The sequence below is a fragment of the Vitis vinifera genome, chromosome 13 (assembly GCF_030704535.1).
Source record: "Vitis vinifera cultivar Pinot Noir 40024 chromosome 13, ASM3070453v1".
In the NCBI taxonomy this organism is placed as follows: Eukaryota; Viridiplantae; Streptophyta; class Magnoliopsida; order Vitales; family Vitaceae; genus Vitis; species Vitis vinifera.
In genome coordinates, this window is record NC_081817.1 from 4,246,498 (window position 1) to 4,258,723 (window position 12,226).

Genomic DNA, 12,226 nt, shown 5'->3' on the forward strand with positions numbered 1-12,226 from the left:
AAAAGAAAACAAGTATGTGAAAAAACTCAATATAAGTCTAGGGGTTAGGTTACCTATTGAAAAGGTACGGTGATGAGTCGTAACACTCTTCTAAACTCATATACATATGGTATTTATTAAATGAATCGAAGGAATTGTAACAATTAACTAATTAATTATGAATATCAAAATTAATAACATAAATTAATATATATATATATATATATATATAAATGATAATAAAATCAAGTTATAAGAATGCATAAAATATGTGAGAAGAGAATTATTCAAAATGATTTATTGAACTAAATAAAAGATATTTCAAAATAATTAGTTTTCAAGAAATTTCAAAGGATTTTATTAAAAATAATTTTAAATTAATGATTTTAACTTGATAAATTATTTTTATATGTTTTCTGAAACTCATTTAACTTATTTCGCTCTATTATATAAATATTAATTAATTTAAAATATATAAATTTTTTAGGAATTTTAATTATATTTGATTTTGTTTTATGTTTTTTTATGATGAAATCGATTATGCAAAAACCATTTTTCCTTAAATTTTATTTTATTTAGTACTTTTTGCAAACCACACACAACCTAAAGTTTTTTTTTTTTTTTTTGTGTCTTAAAAACAAAAAAACAAAAAATAAAACAAAATCAGTAGAAAACAAACACTAAATTTTTTATTTTGAAATTTAAAGTTTTAAATTTTCAACTTCTTTTATATTTTTAAATAATTTTAATTGTAATATAAATAAATAGGAATGTGACAAGTATTTAATCCGCCTAATGAACGAACGGCATGCAGGAACGGCCGACGCGAACCAAAGCTTTAAAAATCATATTCAACCATAAATCGCATTATCAATTCAATCAAGAGATTAGATCATCCTACCCTTCACATCCCGTGAACCCTTAGTCCAACATTCGTTGTCATAACTCATAAGAACCCATTTCGATCTTATCACCGGAGGTTTATTTTATTTTATTTTATTTTATTTTATTTTATTTATTTATTTTTTCTTTTGCCATTTTTTTTAGTGATGTCTTTTTCTGATTATGTCCCCGCACCTCTTCAATCATTTGTTACTACCCCTTTCTTTATTGCTGGCACTTTGTGTTTTTTCTTTTTTGTCATTTTTTTCCTTTGTTTCTTTTTTGGCTTTGGTCCCCACCTTTTCAATCATTTCTTATCTCTTTCTCTATGGCTGGTGCACCTTTTTTTTTTTTAAGATTTAAAAATAATATTTTGATAAAAAAAATAGATAAAATTTTGATTAAAAATATTAATTTTGGAATTTTCAAATTTAAATTCTGATTTTTTTTATTTTATTTTTTCAAATATTTATACCAACACACTTTTTCCACAAGCATAAGCCTACCACTAGGTTAGATGTAGCTTCAAATATTTTAGTGATATAGTATTATTTTCAATCTATTTCCCATGCTATGATTTATAACAATTAAATATTTTTTAAACCTTTAAGTTAAATAATTTAAAAGCGGGATGATTACAAGAAAAAATATAAATAAAAAAATTATATTTTTAAAATAATAAAACATGAAATATATTTGCTATTTTAATAGCAAATATGCTTTTTATATTTTTAAAATAATAAAACATGAAATATATTTGCTATTTTAATAGCAAATATGTTTTTTTTTTTTGGGTAAAAGACAAACAATTTCGATGGCCCATTAAATTCCTTTTGGTGTTAAAAGCCCAATAGTCCCATTTTGATCGACCAATAAGGAAATTTGGAAATGGACCTGGAATTGTGGAATAAGGCCCAGTAAGGATGAAAAAAGGCCAGGTAGATGATGGAAGGTGGTAAAAGATTGCAAAAACATCTCATTCCTCTCCAAAGTCCAAATAGGAAATATCTCGGAAACGTCGGGAAAGTACCATAGCTCTTCGTCACCCCCAATATATAACAAGTCCTCTCCATCAGTTTGATCATCAAGAAATTGTTCGACGCTTGCATAGAAGAAGTTCTTGGTATTCTTAGCAAATCAATTCGACAACGTACATAGAAAATGTCGCTTATTCCAAGTGTTCTAGGTGGTGGCCGACGAAGCAGCATTTGAGATCCTTTCGAAGGCTTTCCTTTCGGCACCACTCTTTCCAACATTCCCAGCACTGTTGGCGAGACCTCAGTCTTCGCCAACATGCGTGTTGATTGGAAAGAGACACTAGTAGCTCATGTTTTCAAGGCGGATCTTCCAGGGTTGAAGAAGGAGGAAGTGAAAGTTGAGGTTGAAGAGGGAAGAGTCCTTCAAATCAACAGAGAGAGGAGTAAGGAGCAAGAGGAGAAGAATGACAAGTGGCATCGCATGGAGAGGAGCAACGGGAAGTTCCTTTGTAGATTCAGGTTGCTAGAAGATGCAAAAACGGATGAGGTCAAAGCTAGCATGGAGAATGGAATGCTGACTGTGACTGTTCCGAAAGAAGAGGTGAAGAAGGCTGAGGTCAAGGCCATTGAAATCTTTGGCTAAGTCACTGGTCAAATCTTTTCTAATTTTATATGTAATTAAGAAGCTAATTGATGATGAATAATGTTAATGGTTGATTGTTTTGCTAGATTGGGCATGTATATGTAATTCGAAAGATGTGATGTGATGATTTATGTCTTGTGTTTTTGTTTTGCAATTTTTCCCTTTTTTCTTATGTAAGTGTATTCTAAGTGGAATAAAGAAATAGTTGGTTTTCTCTAACTAGAAATGAGTTGGTTTATTTGATTCTTGATGATCCTCCTTGTTACCAACATGATTATCTCTTTCCTAAGGGATCCCGATTTTCACATTTGAAATCCTTCAATTTTAAGACGTGGCTGTGCTGGATTGATATGTTCCATATATAGGTTGGTAATTGAACCTGTTACCTCATTGATTGATTCATATTTCTATTTCTATTCTAATGTTCAATCATATCCACAATAAAATGTTATATTTAATCTTGAATTTACTGTAGCTTCCTAGCGATTATACACAATATACTCTTGAGAATATTCATCTCATCTCAGCCCATTTACTAGAAGTAGAAATTTTGTTTTGCAATTGTTTTTTAAAATAGTTTATTGTTTCTTAGAATAAAAAATAGAAATTGTTTTCTACCCTTAAAAACAAAAAATAAGATATTCTTAAAGAATATTTTTTAGGTATTTTTAATTGTATTTATTTGTTTTTTTTTATGATTTATATATATATAATAATTAAAAATTAATAATATAGATAAATTTTATTTTTAAAATATGGAAAATATGTTAACAACATTTTCAAGTTTTTAAACACACTTATTTTTTGTTTTTAGAAAGGGAAACTATTTTTCACATTCGAAAATTCTTGTATAATTTTTTAAATGGAAAACAATGTTTTGAGGACTTTTTTTTTTCAAAATAAGGCCTTTTATGAAAACATAAGGTAATTATTCCAAGTTATTTTAATTTGCTTTTTAAATATTTTTAAAAGTATTTAATTATATAGAAATCACAAACACACTTTTATTTTTAATAAACGTCAAATAATTATGTTATTATTTTTAAAATCCGTTTGTCAAGGGTTATTTTTTTAATAAGTGTTCCGAACACGCTTTCAAAGTCCTAAATGATTCCTTTGGAGGAATTAGGGAATAAGAAAGGCATGCGGGTGTGGAATTTTAAGGGTTGCTTGGAATCTTGGGGCACTGGGACAAATAAGACTTGGCTTTGTCTTTGATAGAAAAATGTGGATCAATTTGATGGAAATTTGATAGAGAAGGGTCCCACTTTTTAGGTTCCAACCCCACATTAGACGCTACAAAAGGTCATGATTCATGGAGTAACATTTGATAAATAATTATTCTAAAAATACTTTTTTAAAAAATATTTTCATTAAAAATATTTTTGGCAGAATGTTGCGAAACTTATTCTTAATGTTTTAAATTATTTTCACTTATTTTTAAAAAATTATTTTAAAAAATAATCATATAAATATTAAAAATATTAATTTTAAAACATATTTAAAAAAAAGTAAAAAATATTTTTTATTTTTAAACAGATTTTTATTTTATAAAATATCATAAAATAATTTTAAAAAATTATTCTTAAAATTTGTTCTCAAATATACTTTCTAAAGAACTCGATGGTTCGTTCGGATGTGGGATAAAATTTATTTTCTTAAAAACTACATGGACATTATGTGGAGGGAAATAGTAACATTTAAGCACACTAAGAAAAAATAAAACAAAATAAAAGGAAAAATAAAATATTTATGTGATTTAGAATGGAGGGATATCAACATCTAAAACCCAATGTATATTTTGTCTACCTCTCTTCACTTTTGACTCATTTTGTTCCTTCACTCTCAAAATTCTATGTAAATATTAAATTCGCTAAAAAAATAAACCAAGTAATTTGAGTCAAATACAACACAATATCCAAAAGGTGCTAGACTTCACCTCTCAAGTCCAACCCAATTGATAAGCCCTCCAAATCAATTGGACCGAATTCATTTACAAAGCCCCGTTCCTAAGTGGACTGAGAATGATATCTTACTCTTACCATTATATTGTACTCTAGTATCAAATGGCTTTCCCCTGCATTTTATGACCCAAATGCCAAATATAAGTTGAGTGATATGTTACACATAAGGGCCATTCACGTTTAGATTGGACTTCAAAAAAAAATCAAGATTAGGGTCTCCAATGATGGCAAATTATTCCTCAATGGATTCAGTAAATGTATGTCTATATAAAACCAAATCCAAATTGAAAGCATGAATGTTTTCTTCTTCGGGAATCCAAATTTCAATAAGCACTAGATGAATCTCATCCAAATACGTTATCCATTGTAACACTCAAGATTTCTTTTATCCACTGCCAAATCATGACATCAAATAATTGTCTTTCAGCTTTGGGAGAGGAAGGATCCAAATTCAGCAGCTGGAGACTGTACTTAAAAGAATGTGATTAACCTGCTGTTTCATGGAGACCCTAGGGGGTTTGGCTTTACTGGTAGAAGAAAGTGAAATTTCCATGGAAATCAGGTGCTCAACAATCCTATATCCTCAATCAAACTGATCTAGTTACAGTGAGAGGAACCATCTTCACTTTACGCTTTTTTTAGCTAACGTGTGCATTATCAGCTGATTTCATGAATTCAGCCCTCTTCTCTTCCATCAGATTTCTGACCATCTTCTCAATCATAATTCTATCGCAAGTGTCTTTCATGTCTATGCCGAGCTTCCAAACATGGCTCATGAACCTACTGTTGATCTGCTGGTCTGCAAAGCGCGGCCAGCAAATCATTGGCACTCCTGCAGTTATACCCTTTAGAGTTGACTTCTGTTAAGCTAACCAAATTCACTTAGGAAGTTAGCTAACCTGTAACTATGGTCAGTTAGTAACTAAAGTCAGTTGGTAACCAAAGTTAAATTCCAGAAGTTTTGATATAAAAACAAATGTAAATCAATCAGATGAGTTAGTGAAAAAGCAAGAATACATTTCAGTTCCAGAATTTCCAATACTCTGTTTTCTCTTCGTTATACTCTGTTTTTTCTGCTACAGCCCTGTTCTCTTCATTTTCTCTTCAACAAAACATGGTATCAGAGCTCCATTGACACACGTCCAAAATGGTTACTGATCACATCGATTCCTTTGCACTAGAGATGTCCTCACAAGGACTCCAATCTCCGGCAAGAAACTCGTCGAAAGTTTCCTCAATTCTTACGGGACAAATTTCTTCTACGCTTCATCCGATCTCGGTGAAGCTAGAGAGGAACAATTACACAATATGGCGATCTCAGGTATTACCAGCAGCTAGAGCACATCGACTGGATCAAATTCTCATTGGTAAGCTACCAAAACCTCCAAGATTCTCTCAATCAACATCAGTTAATTCATCTCAACCTGCATCCAATCCAGAATATGATCAGTGGGTGATTTTAGATCAATTCTTGTTGAGTTGGATTCTTGCTTCCATATCTGAAGCCATGTATGGTCATGTGGTTAATTGTCAAACATCAGCCGAAGTATGGAGTGTTCTTGAAAAACTTTTTGTCTCGAATTCAAAAGCAAGAACACTTCAACTACGGTTCATGCTACAATCATTAAAGAAAGGTGCTCTAAGCATAAATGATTATGTGCTGAAAATGAGAAACATAGCAGATATGCTCTCTGCCTCTGGAAAACCTGTACCAGATGAAGATTTAATTCTTTGCATCTTAGGTGGATTAGGACCAGAATTTGAAACAATTGTTGTGAATATTACATCTAGATCTGAGGCAATATCTCTACAAGAGGTCCATTATCTGCTACAAAGTCATGAAATTCGTCTTGAGCAACTTTCAGCAGCATCTGTTATTGATGTTCCACCAGCAGCACATATTACAGTTGGAGGTGTTCAAAACTCTAACACTAATGATGGACAGTTCAGAGGCTCAAGCAACAAGAATTTTCGTCCTAGAAATGTACGTAATCCACAAACTTCAAGAATTGTTTGTCAATTGTGTGGAAAAATGGGACATACTGCTATGAAGTGCTTCCACCGTTTTGATGTGTACTTCCAATCTCCACCACGTGCACAAAATCAACAGTTTTCATCTCTTCATCAACCACAACAACCTCAACTTCGGCCACCTCTACTGCATCAGCCTCAATATTATTCCACAGGGCCACTGGTACCATCACGTCCAATTCAGAATTCACACCAACAACTTGATTCAACAAACACTTCTCCTCATGCCTATATTGTTGCTCTGGATCTTGATTCAAACACTTCGTGGTTTGTTGACAGTGGTGCTACTCACCACATGACCACTGATTCCAATACTCTTGATGTCTCTGATCACTACTCTGGCATAGGTAATGTTGTGGTGGGCAATGGACAAACACTAGATATATCTAGTGTTGGTCATACTTTTTTTCCTTCACGTAAATCTTCCAAGTCATTGCATCTTGCCAATGTACTTCATGTACCTCAGATCACTAAAAATCTTATCAGTGTAACTAAATTCACTCAAGATAATGATGTTATCCTTGAGTTTGACTCTCATTGTTGTTTTGTTAAGGACAAGAAGTCTAGAGAGATATTACTCCAAGGCAACCTTAATGAAGGCCTATATTAGCTGGATATCTCCAAGGTCTCATCTAACCGGCAGTTTGCAGGTTTCTCTGAAGATACAAATGTGTTCCTACCTCATCTAGCTACTACTCCGTCTACTATCAACAAACAATCAGCTGCTCCATCTGTTGGATATAGCCTGCAAGTAAATAAAATTGAGTCTACAAGATGTGTAGAAGACAACAACACGGGTGTTGGACACTTGTGGCATCAAAGATTGGGTCATCCATGCAACAAAATTGTGTCTCTAGTACTTGACAGATTGGGCATTAAATCCAAGCTTCAAAATGAACTCAGTTTTTGTACTGCTTGTCCTTTAGGCAAGGCAAAACAGTTTCCACTTCCTACTACTATTAATAAAACACAAGTTCCATTTGAACTAGTTTTTTCGGATGTGTGGGGACCTGCACATACAACTTCATGTGATGGGTACAAATATTACATTGCATTTGTAGATGCTTTTACAAACTATACTTGGATTTATCCCATGCAACAAAAGTCCCAAGCAACATCAATTGTCTTGCAGTTCATAGCATTGGTAGATCGACAATTTCCCACCAAACTTAAGTGTCTACAAACAGACTGGGGTGGAGAGTTTCGTCCCCTTCAATCTCTTCTGCAGAAGAAAGGCATCCTCTTCCGTCATCCTTGTCCTCATGTTCATCAACAAAATAGGAAGGTGGAGCAAAAGCATAGAAGCATTGTAGAAATTGGATTGACTTTGTTGGCTAAGTCTCAATTGCCATTTACTTTCTAGTGGCATGCCTTCTCTACAGGAACTTACCTTCTCAATAGACTACCAACTCCAGTTCTCCATTGTAAGACTCCCTATGAACCCTTGTTTAAATCATCACCTGATTTTTTATTCTTGAAGACCTTTGGCTGTGCTTGCTATCCGTATCTCCGACCTTACAAAAACCATAAACTAGAATATCAGTCAACTCAATGCACATTTATTGGATATAGTCTCTCCCATAAAGGATACCTATGTTTGCATCCTTCCGGGAAAGTTTACATTTCAAGAAGTGTTATTTTTGATGAAAAAACATTTCCCTACTCATCTCTACCAATGAATGATTCCAGCCCTACTCCACACACTTCCTCCACATTTTTCTCTATACCCCTTTTACAAACCATGTCATAGACCTCTTCTCATCCTTCCATGTGTCCAACTGCATCAAGACCAGTGTCTCCTTCTATACCCTCACCTCCTATTTCAGTTCCTTCCCTTCATCCCATGACTACTAGTTCAAAGGTGGGTACATTCAAACCCAAACTACTCCCAGACCACATCACATACCTGTCTACTTCCGTTTCACCCTCAGACCAACTTCCTACCACTGTTAGTCAAGCGTTGAAAAATCCCAACTGGCACACAGCTATGGTTGAAGAATATCAAGCCTTAGTCCGGATCAATACTTGGACCTTGGTTCTCTTTCATCCATCCATGAATGTCATAGATAGCAAATGGATTTTTCGTGTCAAATATAATTCTGATGGTACCATCCAACGCTACAAGGCCAGACTAGTAGCCAAAGGATTTCAACAATATGCAGGTGTGGAATTTACTGATACTTTCAGTCCAGTGATCAAAGCCTCTACTATTCGAGTTGTATTTACATTGGCTATAACATATAATTGGGAGATTCGACAAATTGATTTCAACAATGCATTCCTCAATGGAGAAATTGCAGAGACTGTTTATCTTTCCCAACCAGCTGGATTTGTTAGCACATCTCATCCCCAACATGTTTGTAAGCTATAGAAAGCGTTATATGGTCTTAAACAGGCACCACGTGCCTGGTTCCACAAGCTCAGGGAAGCTCTTCATACCTGGGGCTTCATTTCCTCCACATCAGATACGTCCCTGTTCATCTACAAGCACAATGGCAATTTTCTTTTGTTGCTGGTCTATGTTGATGATCTACTTATTACAGGCAATAATGCTCCACTTATTCAAACTCTTATTCAGGATCTTCAGAATAGGTTTGCACTAAAAGACCTGGGTCTTGTGAAAGACTTTCTTGGATTTGCAGCTCTTCGCACAACAACTGGTCTTCATCTTACACAGTCAAAATACACGACTGATCTCCTCATTAAGACCAAAATGCATTCAGCTAAACCAGTTCCTACTCCCATGAGTGCGGCCCTCAAACTTCATGCAGCCTCGGGTCCTGCATTTTCTGATCCCACACTTTATAGAAGCACCATTGGTGCTCTCCAATATTTAACTTACACAAGACTGAACATAGCGTTTGCTGTAAACAAACTCAGTCAATACTTGCAGCAACCTACTGAGCTCCATTGGACAGCATGTAAAAGAGTATTACGATATCTCAAGGGCACAGTTCATCGTGGACTGCACTTCACTCCGGCTTCATCTCTACATCTTCAAGTATACACCGACGCAGATTGGGCAAGTTCAATTGATGATCGTCGCTCTACAACTAGCTACTGTGTGTTTCTTGGCACCAATCTTCTCACATGGAGCTCCCGTAAACAGTCTGTGGTTGCAAGATCCTCAACCGAAGCAGAGTATCGCATCCTCGCTCATGCATCAACTGAAGTAGCATGGCTACGTTCTCTTTTTTTAGAACTTGGAATTTCTCTTGTCAACACACCTGTCATATGGTGTGACAATCAAGGTGCTGGTGCCTTAGCTGCTAATCCGGTATTTCATTCCCGAACGAAGAATATTGAAGTAGATGTCCATTATGTTCGTGAGCAGGTGCTAGATCAAAAACTAGTGGTATCTTATGTTCCTTCTGTAGAACAAGTGGCTGACTTATTCACTAAGCCCTTGTCTATTCCCAGTTTCAATATCTGCTTACCAAGCTCAACCTTGTTGTTTCTCCAGGTTGTGCTTGAGGGGGGGTGTTAAGCTAACCAAATTCAATTAGGAAGTTAGCTAACCTGTAACTATGGTCAGTTAGTAACTAAAGTCAGTTGGTAACCAAAGTTAAATTCCAGAAGTTTTGATATAAAAACAAATGTAAATCAATCAGATGAGTTAGTGAAAAAGCAAGAATACATTTCAGTTCCAGAATTTCCAATACTCTGTTTTCTCTTCGTTATACTCTAATTTTTCTGCTACAGCCCTGTTCTCTTCATTTTCTCTTCAACAAAACAAGTTCCACCCACTGTGAGTCAGAAAAGCACCCACGGCCGGGTGGGCTAGCACCTCTTCTTGAGGAGCCCAGCTCACAAGCAAACCCCTTTTCTTTGTTCCTTCCAAGAGTTCCGCCGGTGTCTGGCCTTCTCTATCTTCTCTGGGGAGAGAGTCCGGCCTCATTACCCACAAGAAGTGGCTGCCACTGTTAACCAAGCCGTACCAGAATTCAGTGAGCTCATCCTTTTTTATGACCACGAGGCTTCCGAAGCTTACATAGATAACAGATTTTAACGGTTGGCGGTCAAGCCACGCTATGCAGGTTTTGTCTTCTTCCCATAAACTGTTGGAAGATTGTGACATAGTCGTTTCAGATGCAAGCCTGGATTTCAGGTGTTCATGAAGAGGTCCGATGGCATAGGCTTTGGGGCAGTGATTGCGTATTTGAGAGAGGACAGGTCCTTCTAGATCTTCAAAGGTGTTATGAGACCGTTGGTTCGTGCTGTTTGTGGAAGCTCTTTCAGGACCAATTGGAGAGATGGATCATCCACGTTATTGGCCCGGAAAAAAACTGGGTAGGTCACGTCGTCGGAGAAATCCCTCCATTGCAGGCAAACTGGTTACTAGCCGATCCAGATCATCATCTATATTTTGCCCATTAACCATGTAATTTGTAGATGTAGCAAAAGAAAAGACAATAAGCAGGGGAAGGAAAAAAAGAGGTACCTTTGAAGGGGAATTCGCCAGCTTCAATGAGTTGATCTAAAGAGAAATATGCCCAGAAGGAACAAGCACTTGCAGTACGGAAAATAATAATGGGAACTCCCACTTCGTCAGCAACATCAATAGCAAAAGTCAGGATCCCATCTGCTATGATGCAGGTCACCGGTGGGTGGGTTTCAGAACTCTGACACCACGAAATCATCTTCTCCCTGAAAAGTGGTTTGGTTGTAGTTCTGAGTCCGTCGAAGATATCCTTGTGGTCGGTGCGCGGGTGCTCCATCGGAAGCCCATCAGATATTGTTTCAAAACGGAAGCCGGGATAGCGGGTGAATCTGTCCAGAATACTACTGGAGTAACAGAGAAGACGGTGGTAATTAGAATTGGAATTAAGGAAGGTGACTTGGAGGCCTCCAAGGCAGAGAAGTTCGGTGAGTTTAAGGGGAAAAGGGAAGATGAAGACATGGGGAGAGTCCATCCATCTCGCTTTTGGTTCACAATCTCAAGGGTGATATCCTTATACTAACGAGATTCCGAGTGCGTTTTTCCAACTAAGAATTTCTTCAGAGACAGCCATGCATGTGCTTCACTAAAATGCTTCACTTTCTTTTTCAGGCAGTAGCCTTTGGTATGTGGTGCATCCTTATATTCCACTTCTCCCAGGTGTTCTTTAATCAACTATGATCCATGAAAATTTCTAGTTTGGCCGCTTTGATGACTAACAAGCTTACATATTAAGTGAATGTCATAATATATGCAAATAATTTGAAGATTACTTTAGGGTATAAGAAATTAAATATATATAATTTTTCCTTAGTAATTTTAGATTACATGAGTATATAAAATACTTTAGCATAACTTCAAGCTTCTAAATAAAACCACTTCTTCTTACGAGAATTTACAAAAGAAATTATATATAATTTTAGGCAATGATAATGTGCAAATGTAACTTGTTCATAAATTGATCACTATCTATCTATATAAATTTAATGAATTTTGAATTTTTTTTTATACTGAATTTAATTTATGACTTTAAAATATATGGATGGAATAAGGAAATATATGTATCATTCCATGAATCCATGAATTTAATATTATGCATGAAAAAAAATTAATATATGGTAAAATATTTAGTTTTATCAAAGGTAAACTTAATGTTTTCATTAAGATCATTTCAATTTTTAACTTTGAGCTGCAAGCAGTTCCAGAGAGTAATGGAGGACGCCACACAAGTTGCTTTGAGCTGCAAAGCCAAATATTCAAAAGTTGATACTCTCCATTGAAATTTCCCATGACAAAGCCGTATTAGCGAATG

At 35.3% G+C, this 12,226-nt stretch overlaps 1 protein-coding gene and 2 pseudogenes across 1 annotated transcript; 1 reads left to right on the forward strand and 2 right to left on the reverse strand.

Annotated features, from left to right (window-relative positions):
• The first annotated feature begins 2,022 nt into the window (after positions 1–2,022).
• LOC100266743 (17.8 kDa class I heat shock protein-like) lies at positions 2,023–2,481 on the forward strand (annotated as a pseudogene).
• A 7,647-nt stretch (positions 2,482–10,128) lies between these two features.
• Positions 10,129–10,850, reverse strand: LOC104881157 (7-deoxyloganetic acid glucosyltransferase-like; annotated as a pseudogene).
• On the reverse strand, positions 10,645–11,612 carry LOC132254959 (7-deoxyloganetic acid glucosyltransferase-like). The gene has a single exon (XM_059742123.1). The coding sequence runs from the start codon at positions 11,387–11,389 to the stop codon at positions 10,850–10,852; it is 540 nt and encodes a 179-aa protein (XP_059598106.1). The 5' UTR covers positions 11,390–11,612; the 3' UTR covers positions 10,645–10,849.
• Between the last annotated feature and the right edge of the window lie 614 nt (positions 11,613–12,226).

What these genes read in the sequence shown, in the direction of transcription:
- LOC132254959 (XM_059742123.1), bottom strand. Translation starts at nt 11,389, where the DNA reads ATGGACTCTCCCCATGTCTTCATCTTCCCTTTTCCCCTTAAACTCACC.